Source organism: Oncorhynchus keta, chromosome 11 (genome assembly GCF_023373465.1).
Source record: "Oncorhynchus keta strain PuntledgeMale-10-30-2019 chromosome 11, Oket_V2, whole genome shotgun sequence".
NCBI classification, from domain to species: domain Eukaryota; kingdom Metazoa; phylum Chordata; class Actinopteri; order Salmoniformes; family Salmonidae; genus Oncorhynchus; species Oncorhynchus keta.
Genome location: NC_068431.1, coordinates 25642555 through 25665549, shown reverse-complemented (window position 1 = coordinate 25665549; position 22995 = coordinate 25642555). Strand labels below are relative to the sequence as shown.

Here is a 22995-nt window from a genome sequence, read left to right as displayed (position 1 = left end):
CTTTACCTAGCATGGACTTGTAGATGACCTGGAGCCAGTGGGTCTGGCGACTAATATGTATGCTGAGTAGAGTATTGGAAGCTATTTTGTAGATGACATCGCCGAAGTCGAGGATCGGTAGGATAGTCAGTTTTACTAGGGTAAGTTTGGCGGCGTGAGTGAAGGAGGCTTTGTTGCGGAATATAAAGCCGACTCTAGATTTGATTTTAGATTGGAGATGTTTGATATGAGTCTGGAAGGAGAGTTCACAGTCTAGTCAGACACCAAGGTACTTATAGATGTCCACATATTCTAGGTCGGAACCATCCAGGGTGGTGATGCTAGTCGGGCGTGCGGGTGCAGGCAGCGAACGGTTGAAAAGCATGCATTTGGTTTTACTAGCGTTTAAGAGCAGTTGGAGGCCACGGAAGGAGTGTTGTATGGCGTTGAAGCTCGTTTGGAGGTTAGATAGCACAGTGTCCAAGGAAGGGCCGGAAGTATACAGAATGGTGTCGTCTGCATAGAGGTGGATCAGGGAATCGCCCGCAGCAAGAGCAACATCATTGATATATACAGAGAAAAGAGTCGGCCCGAGAATTGAACCCTGTGGCACCCTGTAGAGACTGCCAGAGGACCGGACAACATGCCCTCCGATTTGACACACTGAAATCTGTCTGCAAAGTAGTTGGTGAACTACTGTATGATCATTGAACTCCTGAAGAAGCTATTCCTTTTCCATTCTTCTGTGCCCCCAAATGTTTGGGAGCATTTTCACTTTTGGATGAATAGCGTGCCCAGAGTGAACTGCCTCCTACTCTGACCCAGATGCTAATATATGCATATTATTAGTAGTATTGGATAGAAAACACTCTGGAGATTCTAAAACTGTTTGAATGATGTCTGTGAGTATAACAAAACACATATGGCAGCAAAAACCTGAGAAAAATCCAACCAGGAAGTGGGACATCTGAGGTTTGTAGTTTTTCAAAGCTTGGGCTACCGAATACACAGTGTTTATGGAGTCAAGTTGTGCACTTCCTACGGCTTCCACTCGATGTCAACCGTCTTTAGAAACTTGAATGAGGATTCTACTATAAAGGAGGGGCTCATGAGCCCTTTTTGAGTCAGTGGTCTGGCAGAGTGTCTCAGGCTCGTGACGCACGCTCCCAACAGAGTTAGCTCTCGTTCCAGTGCTTTTCTTCAGACATAGGAATTCTCTGGTTGGAACATTACTGATGTTTTGTGTTAAAAACATCCTAAAGATTGATTCCATACATCGTTTGACTTGTTTCTACGACCTGTAACGGAACTTTTCAAGTTTTTGTCTGGACGAAGTGCTCACGCCTCTTGAAGATGAATTACTGGGCTGAACACGCTAACAAGTGGCTATTTGGATATAAATGATGGACTTTATGGAACAAATCAGTCATTTATTGTCGAACTGGGATTCCTGGGAGTGCCTTCTGATGAAGATCATCAAAGGTAACTGAATATTTATAGTGCCATTTCTAACTTCTGTTGACTCCAAAATGGCGGACATTTCTCTGGCTGGATTGGGCTCCGAGCGCCGTTCTCAGATTATGCTTTATCCGTAAAGTTTAAAAAAAAATCTGACACAGCGGTTCCATTAAGGATAAGTCTATCTTTAATTTTGTGAATAACACTTGTATCTTTCATCAATGCTTATTATGAGTATTTCTGCAAAATTGCCGGATGTTTTGGAATCAAGTCATTACTGCATGTAACGCGCCAATGTAAACTGAGATATTTGGATATAAATATGCACATTATTGAACAAAACATACATGTATTGTGTAACATGATGTCCTATGAGTGTGATGAAGATCATTAAAGGTTAGTGATTCATTTTATCTATATTTCAGCTTTTTGTGACTCCTATCTTTGGCTGGAAAAATGGTTGTGTTTTTTTGACTTGGTGGTGATCTAACATAATAATATGTTGTTGTTTTTTTAATTCGGACACGATGGGTAGATTAACAAAAAGTTGATCTTTTATTTGCTGTATTGGACTTGTTAATGTGTGAAAGTTACATATTTCAAAAAAATATTTTTGAATTTCACACGCTGCCTTTTCAGCGGAATGTTGTCGAGGGGTTCCGCTAGCGAAACGCCTGCGCTAGAAAGGATATACTGGTAAAGTTACAAGGTTGTTAACTTGCTAGCTAATGAGGTAACATGACTTAACAAGGTGCTAATGGCCCACAAGTAGTTTAAGAATGGCTCATGACATGGTTAAGGAACGTAAAATACAGCCCGCCAATGGAGATGCAACCAGCTGCAGAGCCAATGCACAATAGAAGGTAACAAATGTAGCACTACTTTTGAACAGTTTGGGCGAGAGATAACCAGTTCTCTCTGTAGTAATGGTGTAACCACCACAGTCACGGATCAGCACTCACTTTTTTCTCTAGGATACTCAAATAGCGATACAGCAAAGCATAACCTTTACAACAATTATTATCTGGGCAAAAACATTTTGCACAGCTAAATATTTAGGAGCACATGCGATCAAAATGGCCACACTAGAGCCATGATCATGAAGAAAACGCACTTTACTGTTTGACCAAATCATGGTTAGAGCCTCCTAAAAAAAATAGGACATTTGGAGTGAAGTGACCATGTAGAATGTGCAGCTCACACCGAAGCGACCAATTAAACATGACTTGAAGCGACCAATTAAACATGACTTGCAACAGCCAAGTAAAAGGGCCACAAAATACAACTAAATTATCGCAGTCTGGAGCCCTGGTGTGTGTGTCTGACTTGAGCATAGGCCAGAAAGACATGTTTGACTGAGCGCATAATGTAGCCAATCCTAATGATATTGAAAAGACGGTTGTTTCTAGTTTTTCATTGGCAACTTCTTGAGTAATGCACTATAGATGAGAGAAAGCGAGAACAAAAGGAAAGACTGAGTGGTGAGCAGAGGAAATCAAACGCTGTTTGGAGAGGAGCGGGGAAGAGGGAGAGGTTAGAGAAGGGGAGAGGAGCGGGGAAGAGGGAGAGGTTAGAGAAGGGGAGAGGAGCGGGGAAGAGGGAGAGGTTAGAGAAGGGGAGAGGAGCGGGGAAGAGGGAGAGGTTAGAGAAGGGGAGAGGAGCGGGGAAGAGGGAGAGATTAGAGAAGGGGAGAGGAGCGGGGAAGAGGGAGAGATTAGAGAAGGGGAGAGGAGCGGGGAAGAGGGAGAGGTTAGAGAAGGGGAGAGGATCGGGGAAGAGGGAGAGGTTAGAGAAGGGGAGAGGAGCGGGGAAGAGGGAGAGGTTAGAGAAGGGGAGAGGATCGGGGAAGATGGAGAGGTTAGAGAAGGGGAGAGGAGCGGGGAAGAGGGAGAGGTTAGAGAAGGGGAGAGGATCGGGGAAGACGGAGAGGTTAGAGAAGGGGAGAGGATCGGGGAAGACGGAGAGGTTAGAGAAGGGGAGAGGAGCGGGGAAGAGGGAGAGGTTAGAGAAGGGGAGAGGATCGGGGAAGACGGAGAGGTTAGAGAAGGGGAGAGGATCGGGGAAGACGGAGAGGTTAGAGAAGGGGAGAGGAGCGGGGAAGAGGGAGAGGTTAGAGAAGGGGAGAGGAGCGGGGAAGAGGGAGAGGTTAGAGAAGGGGAGAGGAGCGGGGAAGAGGGAGAGGTTAGAGAAGGGGAGAGGAGCGGGGAAGAGGGAGAGGTTAGAGAAGGGGAGAGGAGCGAGGAAGAGGGAGAGGTTAGAGAAGGGGAGAGGATCGGGGAAGACGGAGAGGTTAGAGAAGGGGAGAGGAGCGGGGAAGAGGGAGAGGTTAGAGAAGGGGAGAGGAGCGGGGAAGAGGGAGAGGATAGAGAAGGGGAGAGGAGCGGGGAAGAGGGAGAGGTTAGAGAAGGGGAGAGGAGCGGGGAAGAGGGAGAGGTTAGAGAAGGGGAGAGGAGCGGGGAAGAGGGAGAGGATCGGGGAAGAGGGAGAGGTTAGAGAAGGGGAGAGGAGCGGGGAAGAGGGAGAGATTAGAGAAGGGGAGAGGAGCGGGGAAGAGGGAGAGGTTAGAGAAGGGGAGAGGATCGGGGAAGAGGGAGAGGTTAGAGAAGGGGAGAGGAGCGGGGAAGAGGGAGAGGTTAGAGAAGGGGAGAGGAGCGGGGAAGAGGGAGAGGTTAGAGAAGGGGAGAGGATCGGGGAAGAGGGAGAGGTTAGAGAAGGGGAGAGGATCGGGGAAGAGGGAGAGGTTAGAGAAGGGGAGAGGAGCGGGGAAGAGGGAGAGGTTAGAGAAGGGGAGAGGATCGGGGAAGATGGAGAGGTTAGAGAAGGGGAGAGGAGCGGGGAAGAGGGAGAGGTTAGAGAAGGGGAGAGGAGCGGGGAAGAGGGAGAGGTTAGAGAAGGGGAGAGGATCGGGGAAGAGGGAGAGGTTAGAGAAGGGGAGAGGATCGGGGAAGAGGGAGAGGTTAGAGAAGGGGAGAGGAGCGGGGAAGAGGGAGAGGTTAGAGAAGGGGAGAGGATCGGGGAAGACGGAGAGGTTAGAGAAGGGGAGAGGAGCGGGGAAGAGGGAGAGGTTAGAGAAGGGGAGAGGAGCGGGGAAGAGGGAGAGGTTAGAGAAGGGGAGAGGATCGGGGAAGAGGGAGAGGTTAGAGAAGGGGAGAGGAGCGGGGAAGAGGGAGAGGTTAGAGAAGGGGAGAGGTTAGAGAAGGGGAGAGGAGCGGGGAAGAGGGAGAGGTTAGAGAAGGGGAGAGGAGCGGGGGAGAGGTTAGAGAAGGGGAGAGGAGCGGGGAAGAGGGAGAGGTTAGAGAAGGGGAGAGGAGAAAGGTTAGAGCAGAAGGAGAGGAGAGGTTAGAGAGCTGAGCCCCAAAGAGAAGAGAGGAGTAGGTGAGATTAGAGAAGGGGCGAGGAGAGAAAAGGAGAAGGGATACGTTAAAGGATAGGAGAAAAGAGGAGAAGAGAGGTTGGAGAAGAAGAGAAGAGGTTGGAGAAGAAGAGAAGAGGTTGGAGAAGAAGAGAAGAGGTTGGAGAAGAGATTAGGGGAGGAGAAGAGAGGTTGGAGAAGAAGAGAAGAGGTTAGAGGAGAGATTAGGGGAGGAGAAGAGAGGTTGGAGAAGAAGAGAAGAGGTTAGAGGAGAGATTAGGGGAGGAGAAGAGGTTGGAGAAGAAGAGAAGAGGTTAGAGGAGAGATTAGGGGAGGAGAAGAGAGGTTGGAGAAGAAGAGAAGAGGTTGGAGAAGAAGAGAAGAGGTTAGAGGAGAGATTAGGGGAGGAGAAGAGAGGTTGGAGAAGAAGAGAATAGGTTAGAGGAGAGATTAGGGGAGGAAAAGAGAGGTTGGAGAAGAAGAGAAGAGGTTAGAGGAGAGATTAGGGGAGGAGAAGAGAGGTTGGAGAAGAAGAGAAGAGGTTAGAGGAGAGATTAGGGGAGGAGAAGAGAGGTTGGAGAAGAAGAGAAGAGGTTAGAGGAGAAGAGAAGAGGTTAGAGGAGAGATTAGGGGAGGAGAAGAGAGGTTGGAGAAGAAGAGAAGAGGTTGGAGGAGAGATTAGGGGAGGAGAAGAGAGGTTGGAGAAGAAGAGAAGAGGTTAGAGGAGAAGAGAAGAGGTTAGAGGAGAAGAGAAGAGGTTAGAGGAGAGATTAGGGGAGGAGAAGAGAGGTTGGAGGAGAGATTAGGGGAGGAGAAGAGAGGTTGGAGAAGAAGAGAAGAGGTTGGAGAAGAAGAGAAGAGGTTAGAGGAGAGAAGAGCAGAGAAGTGCAGAGTGAGTCAGAGACAAAAAGAGCAGAGCAGACCATTGAGGTGGTGGGCATGGAGCCAAATCCTTTCCTGACCCTCTCCGGGAGGTTCCAGCCCGCTGCCTGCCACATTGATTCCAGTACATGAGCTGGCACTGTGCGTACCCAATCAGAACAGAGTCCACCAACACACATACACAGAGGCCGAGTGTTATAGCCCAGAGGAAGGGGCCTAATGGGCGCAAGCTGACGACACATGTACATGACACAGACAGCTTAGCCCTGGTTTTAAAAGGACCATAGCCTCGGAGCGTTTGTTTTCTTTCCACAAGATGTGTAAACATTTATAACCAGATCAGCCCCAACTTTACCCACAGCCAGGACAAATCTGGCCACGAGGAAACAGTGAAAAAAAGGCAATTTTATATGTGAAAGATAGCAAGACGTGTAAAATGACAAAGCCTGTCAGAGGTTTAAAAAATATGTTTTTCATTAGAGACTTCACTGTGGCACAACCAGACAAAACAATGGCTAATGAGCTATCAGATCTGTCCAAATATTTAAATGAAGGACATATGTCACCTTGAGGGAGTTCAATAAAGATGAAGCTGTCAAGGATCTCTGGTTAAATCAAATTAGTCTCTAGTCAATCCTCATTTGTCAAATGTCACAGGGAGGGAGAGTACGTTGAAACTGACGCCATATTTAGACTCAATGACAAAGCAGGCCACTGACTGAAAAAAGAAAAATAATAAAATCTGCTGAAAATAAAGCCCTGACATTCAAGTTATGAAAACAGTAGCAACAGTGCTACAATACTAAGCACTTGATTTGGAAGGTAAGTAAGCATCTGGTATAGAAGGCTTTCTGTACAGAGCAGCAGAGGAGGGCCTTGCATGGCCAGGTCTGGTTTGGGCTTAAAGGCTATAAAGGATAAGGAAAGGAAAGCTTTCCTTGTTGGGGCTCCATTTGTTGGTTACTGTTGGTGATGAATACCCTGGCGCTTCCCACAAGACTTGTCCTATTCAGCGCACTAATCCAAAAGTGAGCCTTCTCCTCTGAGTGCCAGACAGGGTGTGTGCCCCAAATGGCACCCTCGTCCCTATATAGTGCACTACTTTTGACCAGGGCTCATAGGGCTCTGGTCAGAAGTAGTGCACCATGTTGGAAATAGGGTACCATTTGGGACTCCGCCAGACCCTCTCTTCAGCCCCTCTCCTTCTTGTCAACATGACCAAGAAAACATAGACCAAGAGGGCTAAGACTCTCCAGAAAGACAAAGACTAGAGAACATGTGGTACCACAACAGTAAAGCCAAGCACAACATCAAGGCCTTGAAGGGAAGGGAGGCTGGCTGGCTAACTGAATCAATAGGGGGACTGATTGGTTGATTAGCAGTGAGTTTCCTAATTTCGCTGAATATTCTTACCAACTTTGTACAGATTTTCTCTAAGTTCGTTTAGACTTAACGAGTCATGGAAGATATTGTATAAGGTAATGTCAGCTCATTTCGAACAGGCAATCTAGCTCCCCAAGTACTGGCCTACAAAACAGTGACAATCAAGTATTGGAATGAGCAAGCAATATGTTGGTTAGCATACTAGCTAGGCTAACACTATCCAAATACCTGCAGTAGCTATGTACCAAAATATGCGCTTCAAAGAGGGGTCAGCAAAACAGCCTCTCGACAATACGGTTAGTGACATTTTAATTCAAGCCAATTTTCCCCTACCCCAATTAATCCTATAAGGACCTATGTGTATTAAATGCCTGAAGGCTACAATCAAATAATGACTGCTGTCTTAAATTACTGTACGCCAACTCTCTGCTATTACTTGTCCCAGCAGCCACGGACACGGATTAAACTGAAAGGTCCGACATGTCGTTCCTCCAATCACGACTGAGGTATTTCCACAGCCTTTTTTTGTGAAAACCCTAATAACCTGTTTTACCAGTAGTTTTTAGCACTGAACATCCCACTACAGAAGGACCTGTGCTTTCACTGTGGGCGTAGTAATCTGACCTCCTGAGATTAGTCAACGCACAGCCCAGTGTTTCACATTACACTTGGGACAGCTGGAGAGAGAAGTTGTGTCTCAAATGGCACCCTATGCCCTATAAACATGTTGTGCACTAATTTTGAGCAGGGCCCAGATCTGGTCAAAAGTAGTGCACTATGTAGGGAATAGGGTGTCATTTGGGACGCAGCAGCAAAGTGGTGACTGTGAAGCCTAGTCAGCCTACCTTTGTGGGAGTCTCTTTTTAGGGGCAGAGAGCATGAGTACCAGGGCCTTTTTCCATTTACTGAAGGACTGGATGATCATATGGGTGAGCATTAACAGCCACTCCCATACTTCAAAGCCCATCAATTTAGCTGTGAAAATGTGCCACAGTTCAAGAGAGCTTTCTCTGGGAAAACAACTGTAAACAGAGAGAGCGAGTGAGTACCTATCGCAGGCCAGCAGGATGGAGAGGTTTTCTAAAAACATAAAACAGACTATACAGCTGCTTCCTCTAAACACCAGGCCATTAGACAGAAAAAAAGAAAAAAAAACCTCGGCACAAATGGACACTAACAAATTTAGCCCATGAATCAGCCTGCAACGAACACGAGTTTGTAAAACAAGCTAATACAGCATTGACATTGTGCAGGTATTTCACTCTCGGACGGACATGGACGCAAAACTGTTCTCAAGTCACCTCTTGCTTCTGTCTGAACACCATAATCTTGAAGGGGAAAGATAATATAGTCCTTAAAGTCGTGAGCTCTGAGGCGGTATTCAAAGCGGGAGACTGGGAGAGACCATTTGAATGGGGATATAGGGGTGTTGTGTGGGGTGGGGCACATTGGCTGTACTGAGAAAGACCGGGTATCTTACCTCGGCACGATCCCTCAGACTGTCGAATCGAGGCAGCTCAGGCAGCTGCGAGAAGCGGCGGTCATAGATGCAAAGGTGCAGGTGCTTGTCCAGGACACGGAAATCCTCATAGCTGCGCTTCACAATCCAGCTTCGGCTCTGCGGAGCAAAAATAGCAAGAGTGGGAAAGTGGGAAAGAAAAGAGAGAGAGAGGACGTTTCAAAACACAGGGGATATGCATGAGGTATGAGCCCCTGGCTGCTTTACTAGCCTGGTAACAGATACCCTCCGGGTGCCCCTCACGCCCCAATTCACAATCCACTGCTGGGACGGAGTTGCAAGAGGGGGAGTCTATGATTTTACGAGGGGGGTCGGACAGGGGATATTACCTTCCTAGCTATAATCCTGCTACAGTGACTCCCCACACAATACTCCACTGTGGGACAGGGACCAGACATCTGTATGGTTCCGGATGTGGTATGGTTGTGGTTGCCCCAAGCAGAGCACCAGTCTGCCAATGTAAGGCAGTGCCAAAAAACTGATTAAAGGATGGATGGTGGATAGATGGCAGGAGGGATTGGAGAAGGGAATGAATCCAAATGGCTGGTATTATTAAGAGAGGGGGGCCAAATCTGGTGGAATTAAGAGAGTTGGACATTATATCCTTCTAGTCTCAACAGGGGGGCATTTTAATCTGAAAAGGGGATCTCCTTCATTGGACGATGAACCCGGAATCTAGTACAGAACATCCAGTGAAAAACAACCCAGCTTTAATTATATCAGATTGGATGTACTGCTATTATTCAAACCAGACATACAGTTGAAGTCGGAAGTTTACATACACCCTAGCCAAATACATTTAAACTCAGTTTTTCACAATTGCTGACATTTAATCCTAGTATAAATTCCCTGTTTTAGGTCAGTTAGGATCACCACTTTATTTTAAGAATGTGAAATGTAAGAATAATAGAGAGAATGATTTATTTCATCTTTTATTTCTTTCATCACATTCCCAGTGGGTCAGAAGTTGACATACACTCAATTAGTATTTGGAAGCATTGCCTTTCAATTGTTTAACTTGGGTCAAACGTTTCGGGTAGCCTTCCACCAGCTTCCCACAATAAGTTGGGTGAATGTTGGCCCATTCCTCCAGACAGAGCTGGTGTAACTGAGTCAGGTTTGTAGGCCTCCTTGCTCGCACTTTTTAAATTCTGCCCACAAATGTTCTGTTGGATTGAGGTCAGGGCTTTGTGATGGCCACTCCAATACCTAAAATTAGTTGTCCTTAAGCCACTTTGCCACAACTTTGGAAGTATGCTTGGGGCCATTGGCCATTTGGAAGACCCATTTGCGACCAAGCTTTAACTTCCTGACTGATGTCTTGAGATGTTGCTTCAATATATCTACATAATTTTCCTCCCTCATGATGCCATCTATTTTGTGAAGTGAACCAGAGCAAAGCACCCCCACAACATGATGCTGTCACCCCGTGCTTCACGGTTGGGATGGTGTTCTTCGGCTTGCAAGCCTCCCCTTTTCCCTCCAAACATAACGATGGTCATTATGGCCAAACGGTTCTATTTTTGTTTCATCAGACCAGAGGACATTTCTCAAAAAAGTACGATCTTTATCCCCATGTGCAGTTGCAAAACGTAGTCTGGCTTTTTCATGGCGGTTTTGGAGCAGTGGCTTCTTCCTTGGTGAGCGGCCTTTCAGGTTATGTCGATTTAAGACTCGTTTTACTGTGGATATACAGTGGGGCAAAAAAATATTCAGTGAGCCACCAATTGTGCAAGTTCTCCCACATAAAAAGATGAGAGGCCTGTAATGTTCATCATAGGTACACTTCAACTATGACAGACAAAATGAGAAGAAAAAAAATCCAGAAAATTACATTGTAGGATTTTTAATGAATTTATTTGCAAATTATGGTGGAAAATAAGTATTTTCCAGTTTTGGAAACGTCAGAGTGTTTTCTTTCCAAAGCTGTCAATTATATGCATAGTCGAGCATCTTTTCGTGACAAAATATCTTGTTTAAAACGGGAATGTTTTTAGTTTTTTTATCCATAAATTAAAAGAGCGCCCCCTATATCCAAGAAGTTAATGACTCCAACCTAAGAGCATGTAAACTGCAGCGGGGTAATAACTTGGCATGTTTTATTGGTATTGCGAGTAAATCCAACAGGTATCATGCTCGACAGAATGGAACAGCTCCTAAATCGTCCACCATATCAAGCTCACCCGCTTGAACTGTGCTGGCCTGCCCTGGATAGCTAATTTTGGAATCCATTGATGAAGTGATCAATTTGCCTAAGCTATTTCTGGAGTACAACACGAGAAGTCGATAATTCATACGTTAATTTAACTGATGATACATCTTTGGGGTAAATACATCAGAGGCCGGCTGGCACATGACAAAGCAAGGCTTTTTTTAATCTGAAGAAGAGGGTGCTGGATCAAAAAGTGACAGGCAAATACAGTTGTGATGTAAGCCTCAGGTAATGTCCCAAATGGCACCCTATTCCCTATATAGTGCACTACTTTTGACCAGAGCCCTATGGGCCCAGGTGAAAAGCAGTGGACTATATAGGGAATAGGTTTCCATTTGGTACATGCCCTCAGTCAGCACCGGGCACACATGACTTGCCTCGCTAGGTCTCTGATGAGAGGGTAGCATAACTGCCAAGTTGAGGAAAAGATTTGGAGGCACGGATGGTATGCCAGATATCTTCTCCAAGTTGTGTGTTTTGTTGCTACTCAACACCTCATGAGCATCATGGATGAGGCCAATTGGTGTGATTTCAGTGTCGCTCTCCTTTCCCACGAGACCCTTCTATTTAGTTGTTTGGTTGTTTCAGCTTCACTGTTCCCACAATTTTAATCATGACCAAATGGGTTTTCAGAAATGACTGAAAATGAGCCAATCACCTACTAGCTAACACATTGGGCATTCATTTGGTGTGTGACAAGATTCCAAAGACAAAGGCTTTCCATGTGACTGTGTGTATTTGTGAGAGTGTGCATGCAAGTGAGAGTGCGTGTGTATGCAAATGTGAGATAGAGTATGTGTGTGTGTACCAAAAGTTTGGACACACCTCGACATTCAAGGGTTTTTCTTTATTTGTATTATTTTCTACATTGTAGAATAATAGTGAAGACATCAAAACTATGAAATAGCACATATGAAATCATGTAGTAACCAAAAAAGTGTTAAATCAAAAGTAGCAACCCTTGCCTAAATGACAGCTTTGCACACTCTGGCATTCTTCTCAACCAGCTTCACCTGGAATGCTTTTCCAACAGTCTTGAAGGAGTTCCCACATATGCTGAGCACTTGTTTGTGGCAATTCCTTCACTCAGCAGTCCAACTCATCCCAAACAATCTCAATTGGATTGAGGTCTGGTGAATGTGGAGCCCAGGTCATCTGATGCAGCACTCCACCAGTCTCCTTCTTGGTCAAATAGCCCTTACACAGCCTGGAGGTGTGTTGGGTCATTGTCTTGTTGAAAAACAAATTATGGTAGTCATGCTGGTTAAGCGTGCCTTCAATTCTAAATAAATCCCTGACAGTGTCACCAGCAAAGTACCCCCACACCTGCTCCTCCATGCTTCAGTGGGAACCACAGAGATTATCTGTTCACCTACTCTGCATCTCAGAAAGACATGACTGTTGGAACCAAAAATCTCAAATTTGGACTCATCAGACAAAAAAACAGACTTCCACCGGTCTAATGTCCATTGCTAGTGTTTCATGGCACAAGCAAGTATCTTCTTATTATGGGTGCCCTTAAGTCGTTGTTTCTTTGCAGCAATTCGACCAGGAAGGCCTGATTCACACAGTGTCCTCTGAACGGTGTAAAATATATGTTCATTTGTTTAACACTTTTTTGGTTACTACGTGATTCCATATGTGTTATTTCATAGTTTTGATGTCTTCAGTATTATTCTACAATGTAGAAAATAGTACAAATAAAAATAAATAAAAATGAGTAGGTGTGTCCAAACTTTTGACTGGTACTCTATATGAGAAAGCACTGATTGAGGACACCGAAGCATAGCACAGCACCCAGATGATTACTCGGTCATACCTGGCAGTAGATCTGGACCAAATACTGCAGCTCCTTGGACTCAAAGCCATTCCGTGTCACTTCACTCTGTTCATCCGCGAGGGACAACTGGAATACAGAGAGAAAGGGAAAGAGGCGCATATGGTAGCTCTTGGTGTTTTGGGTCAAATGGCAGAAAATTCTGTTTAAATAATCCTTTAACCTTTCTCTAACCCCCCTTCTTTCAAGCTAGAACACCATCCCTCACAGCCCCTGACAATTAAACACAGCCCAGTGCTCCTATTCACAAAGCTTCTGAAAGTAGGAGTCCATTTTAGATCATAATGAATATGATTATACGAACAGGTGGGAACATATCCTAGATCAGCACTCCTACGCTTTGTAAATACGAGCCCTGTACATTTTAACCCCAATCCTTTTTTTCCCTTCTCGCGCTTCTCTCGACTTCTCCTGCTGTAGGACACAGAGAAGATGAACGTAAGACCTGAACGAGGTTGTTGATGACGACAGAAAAGCTTAGAGTCCCAAGCCAGCCGTCCGCAACTGACATACATGAAGTGCCACAAATGCACTGGCTGGATAGGCTACTTGGACCTATTTATTCAAAATTATTGACTGAAATGAACCTATCAACATAGTGATTACATATACAGTGTGCATAACTTCTTATTACAGGTGCATACTAGACAATGCACCCTGCACCATTAACAAGCTGTCATGAAGTTAGTGGGTTGAACAGTGCTAGCTAACATTAGTTGCTACTTTCTAGCTACAAGATCATAACGTTTAACAGGTTGCAGATATCTAATATCACTCCTTTTTGAGTAGAAGGGTTAAAACGTTTTGAAAAGGTGTGTGATGATTTATGCACCCTATTCATGAAGTTAGTGGCAAACGATGTCTGAAGTGCAGAGGTATGTGCTAGCGCACACTGTAGCAAAACGTTTTGCAGCCGAAAACAAACATTTCTTATTGGACATGTTTAGATAGTCCCTCCCCATTTTGGCTCCTAGTGAATACGACCCTGATCTGGCTGTGAGCACATTGTCAAGACCGGACGGCAGACTCAAGTAAGATGAAGGGCGGAGGGGTGTGTCTCTTTAACAACAGCTGGTGTACAACCTCAAATGTTAAGGAAGTCTTGAGTTTTTGCTTGCCCAAGTTAGAATACCTCACATGCTGCATGTCATACTATTTGCCAAGAGAGTTATCTATTTACCACCACAAACCGATGCTGGCACTAAGACCCTACTCAATGAGCTGTATAAGTCCATGAGCAAACAAGAAAATGCACATTCAGAGGTAGTGTTTCTCACGCATGGTGATTTTAATGCAGGGAAACTGAAATCTGTTTTACCTCATTTTTACTGACCAAAACTCTATCCTCCTGCTTCCAAGCTCAATATGGAAGTGATAGGATGAAGCGGATACTAAGCTTCAAGACTATTTCTCTCGCACAGACTGGAATATGTTCCGGGATTAATCGGATAACATCGAGTTTACCACATCATTCACCGGCTTCAATAAGTGCATCAACGACGTCCCCACAGTGAATGTATGTATATACCCCAAACAGAAGTAATGGATTACAGGCTACATCCACATTAAGCTAAAGGATAGAGCTTCCGTTTTCAAGGAGTGGGACACCAATTTGGACGCTTATAAGAAATCCCGCTACAACCTCTGACGAGCCATCAAACAGGCAAAGCGTCAACACAGGACTGAGAATCCTACTATGCAGGCTCTGATGCTCGACAGATGTGGCAGGGCTTGCAAACTATCATGGATTACAAAGGGAAACCCGGCTGTGAGATGCCATGCGACACAAACCTACCAGACGACCTAAATGCCTTCTATGCTCGCAACACTGAAACATCCATGAGAGCATTAGCTGTTCCGGATGACTAAGCCCGATATGAGCAAGTCCTTTAAACAGATTAACATTCGCAAGGCTGCGGGGCCAGACGGAATACCAGTATATAGAGCAGCCAGCCAAATAGAAAAAGTAGCCAGCCAGGTGCGTCTTGAGCTCCAAAGGACCTCTATTTTGATGGCCACCGGTACATTCAAATATATTTTTTATATTTAACCTTTATTTAATGCATTGATTCCATTTGGAATACACAGCGAAATTATTGAATACTTTATCAAGTTTACCTCCCAGATTAGAAAATATTTGTGACTTGACTTTAACATTAATCTGAAGACTGTTATTTATCTAATCAACTATGTTTAATTGTTACCCAATTAAATGAATCATGTAACAATTAACTCATTAGGATGTGGGGCACCAAGGGAGCGGTTCTTTAAAAAGAGTTAACATCTCCCGAATTAAACTCTAAAAAGGTCTTTACCTATCACACCTATAAAGAGTCAACTTATTAATCATAACCTCGTATCATATCATCATTCTGAACAGTCGTAACCTCCTTGCATCTACAAAAACCTGAGCCTTACTTATGATTCAGTACTACACAAATGGGTTTAATCAGTTATTTACTAGTTAATTAAATGTTAACACAGGATAAACATACACACTTAATACGTTAAAAACAGATCGCTAGCGGAATGGCAAAACATAGCTGCTTGTTACAAAAGAGATGGAGAGGGGGGCAGAGAGGGACAGAGACATAATACTTCGGTACATTTAGAAACTACTCTCACTTACAGTAATCATATACTTTGCACACGAACCGCCACCCTGTGGCACACAAACCGCCACTCAAGTCTCATACTGTTGTCAGGTATTTGGTGACTTGTCGTGTAGTCCTGAACAGAACAGAGTTTATTTTCCTCCCATTCCCTCCTGAAGATGCTTATTCGAAGATAGGCTAGCCAGCCAGGTTGATGGTACCTAGTAGAGTGATGATTGTAGCGTAATACGATAGTTTGAGCAGAGTAGTAGAATGGTCCCACCTAAATTCACTTTCTAAGATACTTTACTTAGGATAGCTAATCAGCCGTACCAGTGATTGTCCAGGAGGTGAGTTTAACGTCTCTGCCTCATGTTGAGATTCAGAGTTCAAACCACTTTAAGCATGCAGCTGCAGCTTCATACTTTTCTGGTCTGATATGTTAATTCTTAACCCATCAATTTATACAGTTTCATCGAAAGGGCGGTTCCGTTAGGCTGACACGGTCTGACCTCACTCAGGGGCGTGACTTATCACTCTGCAAATTTTATGTAAAACAATTATCTCTTATGGTTCCTAAAATCCCATCCCTCATCCACAATCATTTTTCATATTACATGCACAATGCATAGGATGGACACTTCACACATGTAGTGGGGGATCCTTTCCACATTACAGTATTTCCTTTATAAAAATTTTAATGGCATCACAAAATAAACAAAATTACATTCGTTCTATAGTTCGCCTCTGACCATTCCCAACGTTCTATGTTATTTATTATAATATTATTATATTGTTCCAGTATTCGCTTTTGAACATATTAGTGTTTCGGTGGGAAAAGTCTCTTGAAACAAAGGACATTCCTCTGGTGAACATTGGCGAGGGAGACTTGAATCTTTTCCTCTTGATTTATGACAGGATGCGAGGTGTTAACCCTCACAAGTTCAACCCTCCCCCCTTTGCAGGTGAGATGGGGTCTGGTTGAAGTTATTCTTTGCAAATCTGATCTGATCTATTTGGATCCTCACAGGACAGTCATGACATATCGTTGTGATATTCAAATAAAATCATGTTATTTGTCACATGCTTCGTAAATAATAGGTGTAGACTAAGTGAAATACTTATGGCCCCTCCCAACAATGCAGAGAAATAAATAAATAAATAACGAGGACAACACAATGTACTCCCTGTTCACTCATGACTGCACGGCCAAGCACGACTCCAACAGCATCATTAAGTTTGCTGATAACTTGACTATATACACAGGGCACCAGCGCAGAGTATATGTGCAGGGGCACGAGGCAACTGAGGCAGACATGCACATACAGGCAGGGGAAAAGTCCCAACAGGGTAGACAATAAGTAGTAGCAGCAGCATATGTGATGAGTCAAAAGAATTAGTGCAAAATGGTATTGTATAAAAAGGCAATTTAAATAACTGAAAATGTATGAATTCAGTGTACTGTTGTTTTGGATATTGTCTAGGTCTAGGCCTATATGACTATGACTATTTTCTAAGTAAGAGAACAAACCAATTTAAACACTGTAAATAAGACTTTAATCTCAAGATATTTTACATTTTAACCCGTCGTCTCTTGAGATTAAAGTCTTACTTACAGTTTAACTGCAAGATATTAATTGCCACAATGTTTGTTCTTCAAATTATGTATTTTATAAAAAATGAAGAAAAAAATGACGTAAATAGCCCACATTATCTTGAAAAATAAATTAAAGGTTTTGTTTTTCCAGGTTTCCGTTTTCCCCAGTTCTTTAAAGTTCTCTCTCAAAATCACACTTTTTAAATTACATTGGATGTTCTAAGCCAACAACAATGCCTAAACCACGAGACCCTTTTTAAGGTTTGTGAAAAATCTGAGAAATTTAGATTTTTGGGTGTAGTTACCCTCGCTGTTGTTTAGCGGTGGTTTTGCAGCGAAAGTAGAGTTTGTAAAACAAATACCCACTTGATTGATGCAAATAATCACGATATCATTCTGCCAGGTAAATATAGGTTACTTTGTAGTTAACATTGAATTGAGAAGTTTTTTTGGGAAAGTCTTTCAATCTACCAGAAGACCGTTTTCATTAGCATCATCGCTAACGGCTACACAAAGTGGTAGACATGCGCACCGCACACACACAGACAGGGGCATTCTCGTTGCCTTTTCAGAAAGTTGGAGGAAATACAATTCACTGATGCATTCTGTTCAATACATTTAGTATATTGATCAATTCCGTGAGAGCCCTAATTATCATATTTGGACCAGAATGAGGCTCTCCGCTACCTATTGTTACTGCAATGATGCTCCAGCATCTTCACCGAATGTTCTCATAATTTATTTGCAGATAACCGCAAAAAAAGCAGTGACATACCAGTAGCCTATGCAAATTAGGAAGCCAAATGAATGGCTCTCTCACAGATTCAGTAGGCTACACTGACTGACGAGAGTCACTCACTTTAGCGTCACTGTTTGGCAAGCCCCGACATCTTAGGAAAGGAAACCTAGGAAATCCTTTGGTTTACTTGTCCCAATGCGATACCATGCCATATCATTTATTAATGGCAAAGGGATATAGGATATGAACTTTATTCAGTCAGTTCAACACAATTTATAAACTAGTCAACACTTGCTGTTAAGTTGCAGTAAATAGCCATGCAGTAAATAGCCTTCTATGCGCCACGATTCCGTGTGGCTGGCTATGTGAAACACGGAAAATAAAAGTGTCAGAAAACAAAAATTAGGTTGTGGATTTCGACTCATCATTACCACTTACATTACATGGGATGTGCAAATTCCCTCCGTTTAAAGAAATTCTACTGCAACCAGAGATCTGTATATAATGATGAGATGCTTGTCACCGCCCTAACAATGGGAGTCGTCTTAAAGGCAGAAAGCAGGTGACAAGCTTAGATCCAAATAAAAAAAAAGCACTGGGTTAATTTTGTACAGAGTGAAACCTCTCACTTGGCCTCTTCTTCTCTGCTGCATTTCCCTGTCATCGCTCACTTCGTGACTGACAGGCGCCTATCCTCTCAATAGATCCCTAGAAGGTGCATATAGTTCATTCTAGAGGGAGAGGGCTCGACGGACTATCAAATTGAAACTTAAGTGAAAAGTAGACTATTTAATATGAAGTGGAAAAAGTAGCCAGCTGAAAATGAGCCCATAACCGGCCGATTAGCCAGCGCTAATGGAAAACACTGGTAATACCAACTCGTTTCATGCAGACCACCATTGTCCCCGTATCCCAAGAACACAAGGTAACCTGCCTAAATTACTATCGCCCAATAGCACTCACATCTACAACCATGAAATGCTTCGAAAAAAGCCGGTCATGCTCACATCAACACCATCATTCCAGACACCTTGGACCCACTCCAATTCGCATAGCGCCCCAACAGATGAATCAATCTTGATTGTACTCCACACTACCCTTACCCACCTGGACAAAAGGAAAACCTACAGTTGAAGTCGGAAGTTTACAAACACTTAGGTTGGAGTCTTTAAAACTAGTTTTTCAACCACTTTCAACCAAATTTCTTGTTAACAAACTATAGTTTTGGCAAGTTGGTGAGGACATCTACTTTGTGCATGACAAGTAATTTTTTGTTGTTGTTTACTGACAGATTATTTAACTTATAATTCACTGTATCACAATTCCAGTGGGTCAGAAGTTTACATACACTAAGTTGACCGTGCCTTTAAACAACTTGGAAAATTCCAAAAAATGATAGCTTTAGAAGCTTCTGATAGGCTAATTGACATCATTTGAGTCAATTGGAGGTGTACCTGTGGATGTATTTCAAGGGCTTTCAAGGTCTCAGTGCCTCTTTGCTTGACATCATGGGAAAATCAAAAGAAATCAGCCAAGACCTCAGGAAAAAAATTGTAGACATCCACAAGTCTGGTTCATCCTTGGGAGCAATTTCGAAATGCCTGAAGGTGCCATGTTCATCTGTACAAACAATAGCACACAAGTATAAACACCATGGGACCCCGCAGCCGTCATACCGCTCAGGAAGGAGACGCGTTCTGTCTCCGAGAGATGAACGTACTTTGATGCGAAAAGTGCAAAACAATCCCAGAACAGCAAAGGACCTTGTGAAGATGCTGGATGAAACAGGTACAAAAGTATCTATATCCACGGTAAAACGAGTCCGATATTGACATAACCCATAAAAAAAGTCAGACTACGGTTTGCAACTGCACATGGGGACAAAGATCATACTTTTTGGAGAAGTGTCCTCTGGTCTGATGAAACAAAAAATAGAACTGTATGGCCATAATGACCATCGTTATGTTTTGAGGAAAAAGGGGGAGGCTTGCAAGCCGAAGAGCACCATCCCAACATGAAGCACGGGGGTGGCAGCATCATGTTGTGGGGGTGCTTTGCTGCAGGAGGACTGGTGCACTTCACAAAATAGATGGCTTCATGAGGGAGGAAAATTATGGGGATATATTGAAGCAACATCTCAAGACATCAGTCAGGAACTTAAAGCTTGGTCGCAAATGGGTCTTCCAAATTGACAATGACCCCAAGCATACTTACAAAGTTGTGGCAAAATGGCTTAAGGACAATAAAGTCAAGGTATTGGAGTGGCCATCACAAAGCCCTGACCTCAATCCTATAGAACATTTGTGGGCAGAACTGGTAAAGCGTGTGAGAGCAAGGAGACCTACAAACCTGACTCAGTTACACTAGCTCTGTCAGGAGGAATGGGCCAAAATTCACCCAACTTATTGTGGGAAGCTTGTGGATGGCTACTCGAAACGTTTCACCCAAGTTAAACAATTTAAAGGCAATGCTACCAAATACTAACTTCTGACCCACTAGGAATGTGATGAAAGAAATAAAGGCTGAAATAAATCACTCTCTAGTATTATCCTGACATTTTACATTCTTAAAATAAAGTGGTGATCCTAACTGACCTAAGACAGGGAATTTATACTAGGATTAAATGTCAGGAATTGTGAAAAACTGAGTTAAAATGTATTTGGCAAAGGTGTATGTAACCTTCCGACTTGAACTGTATGTAAGAATGCTGTTCATTGACCTACAGCTCAACATTCAACAAAACAGTCCCCTCCAAGATAATCACCAATCTGCGGACCATTGGACTAAACACTTCCCTCTGCAACTGGACTACCTGACGGGCTGCCCCCAGGCGGTGAGGGTAGGCAACAACACACCCGCCACATGTACCATCAATACGGGGGACCCACAGGGGTGTGTGATTAGTCCCCTCCTGTTCACCCACAACTGCGTGGCTGCGCACAACTCCAACACCATCAAGTTTGCCGATGACACGACGGTGGTAGGACTGATCACTGATGACGATGAGGCAGCCTATAGGGAGGAGATCAGGAGGCTGAAAATATTTGGCCCTCAAAAGTTCTACAGCTGCACTATTGAGAGCATCTTGATTGTCTGCGTCACCGCTTGGTACAACAACTGCAAGGCATCCGACCGCAAGGCGCTACAGCGGGTGGTGAGTACGGCTTAGTACATCACTGGGGCCGAGTTCCCTGCCACCCAGGACCTCTATACCAGACGGTCTCAACGGAAAGCCCCAAAAATTGTCAAAGACTCCAACCACCCACACCATAGGCTGTTTTCTCTGCTATCGCACAGCAAGCAGTACCAGTGCCTCAAGTCTGGAACCAACAGGATCCTGAAAAGCTTCTATCCCCAAGCCATAAGACTGCTAAATAGCTAATCAAATAACTCCCCAGACTACCTGCATTGACCCTTTTTTGCACTAATGCTCTTGCACTGAATCTATGCATAGACACTGGACTCTACCCACACACTCACACATACTTACATAGACACTCCTGTCATGACGTTGGCCTCTTTGAGTATAGGAACCCCATCCCCCTCTCCCTGCCTCCCCCTTTCCTCCTTCAACTAGGCTGCTGTGGTCAGAGGTCGTAAATTCCTGAGAAGACCTCATGGACACACAGTTATAGAGAGTAGTTTTTCATGGAGACAAAGGAAATCCTTCCACCTTACAGAACTTGAGGTACGAACAAATTTCATGTTCCGGACAAAGTGTAAAAGATCGATGAAGAATCCAGCGAGAAACTGGTCAGTTTTTCACAACTTGGGAAGCTCATGGGAGACGGTGTGGCCACATTACCATAATGCTGTTTGTATAATAGCCCCAGATATGAGGTTTACATCTAATTGTTGTATAAGATGAATGAGTGAGTATGATACTGTTTATACAATTTCACAATGTGATTTTGGACAGTTTAATGAAGGAAAACTCAAAAAGGGATTAAATCATTAATCAGAAGACTATTGATCAGATATGAAAATACCTGAAGGGTTATATTGGGAAATTATAACTTTGTAATCTGAATACTTTCCTTGGTGTCCCGACTTCATAGTTAATTACAGTTACATGATTATTCAGTTTAATCGCGTAATACTAATTACTGGAATCTTTGATAAAAACTAAGTCTTCAATTTAATGATAGTAAAGACACGACACTCCAAAACACTTACACGCACAGACACTACATACGGCCACACACACACATAACATGTGCACACATGCATACTGTGTGCACATGCATTCTTCCACATTTTGTTATGTTACATTCTTATTCTAAAATGTATTAAATATTTTTTTCCCTCATCTATCTACACACATAATGAAAGCAAAAACAGGTTTTTAGAAATGTTTGCATATTTATGAAAACAAAAGAGAAACATCAAATTTACAGAAGTATTCAGACCCTTTACTTAGTACTTTGTTGAAGCACCTTTGGCAGAGATTACAGCCTTGAGTATTCTTGGGTATGACGCTACAAGCTTGGCACACCATGTATTTGAGGGAGTTTCTCCCATTCTTCTTGGCAGATACTCTCAAGCTCTGGTTGGATGGGGAGCATCACTGCACAGCTATATTCAGGTCTCTCCAGAGATTTTCAAAACAGGTTCAAGTCCAGGGTCTGGCTGGGCCACTCAAGGACATGCAGAGACTTGTCCCGAAGCCATCAGACCAGAGAATCTTGATTCTCATGTCCTGAGAGTCCTATAGGTGTCTTTTGGAAAACTCCAAGCTGGCCATCATGTGCCTTTTACTGAGGAGTGGCTTCCGTCTGGCCACTCTACCATAAAGTCCTGATTAGTAGAGTGCTGCAGAGATAGTAGTCCTTCTGGAATGTTCTCCCATCTCCACAGAGGAATGCTAGAGCTCTGTCAGAGTGACCATCAGGTTCTTGGTCACCTCCCCGACCAAGGCCCTTCTCCCCGATTGTTCAGTTTGGACGGGTGGCCAGCTCTAGGAAGAGTCTCATTGGTTCCAAACTACTTCATTAAAGAATGATGGAGGCTACTGTGTTCTTGGGGACCTTCAATGCTGCAGACATTTTTGGGTACCCTGCCCGAGATCTGTGTCTTGACACAATCCTGTCTCGGAGCTCTGGGGACAATTCCTGGCTTGGTTTTTACTCTGACATGACCTGTCAACTGTGGGGACCTTATATAGACAGGTGTGTGCCCTTCCAAATCATGTCCAATAGAAACAGGATGCACCCGAGCTCAATTTCGAGTCTCATAGCAAAGGGTCTGAATACTTATGTAATTAAGGTATGTTATTTATTTTTAATACATTTGCAAAAATGTCTAAAAACCCATCTTTGCTTTGTCATTGTGGGGTAGTGTGTGTAGATTGATGAGGGGAAAAAAATAATTTTATACATTTTAGAATAAGGCTGTAACCTAACAAAATGTGGAGAAAGGGAAGGGGTCTGAATACTTTCCCAAT

General features: G+C 43.7%; 1 protein-coding gene across 7 annotated transcripts in view; it reads right to left on the bottom strand.

Moving 5' to 3' along the window:
- The window catches only part of LOC118389975 (rho GTPase-activating protein 32-like), a 262757-nt gene that overhangs the window by 51829 nt on the left and 187933 nt on the right, over window positions 1–22995 (bottom strand). For 4 of the 7 annotated variants that reach the window (XM_052529794.1, XM_035780032.2, XM_035780033.2 and 1 more), the window contains 2 exons: window positions 12605–12691; window positions 8535–8672 (listed from right to left, as the gene is read on the bottom strand). The exons of 2 other annotated variants lie outside the window; for them this stretch is intronic. In XM_052529794.1, the coding sequence (XP_052385754.1) occupies window positions 8535–8672; window positions 12605–12691 (225 nt within the window). The remainder of the gene's footprint in view (window positions 1–8534; window positions 8673–12604; window positions 12692–22995) is intronic. One more of the 7 variants, XM_035780036.2, reaches the window with a different exon arrangement.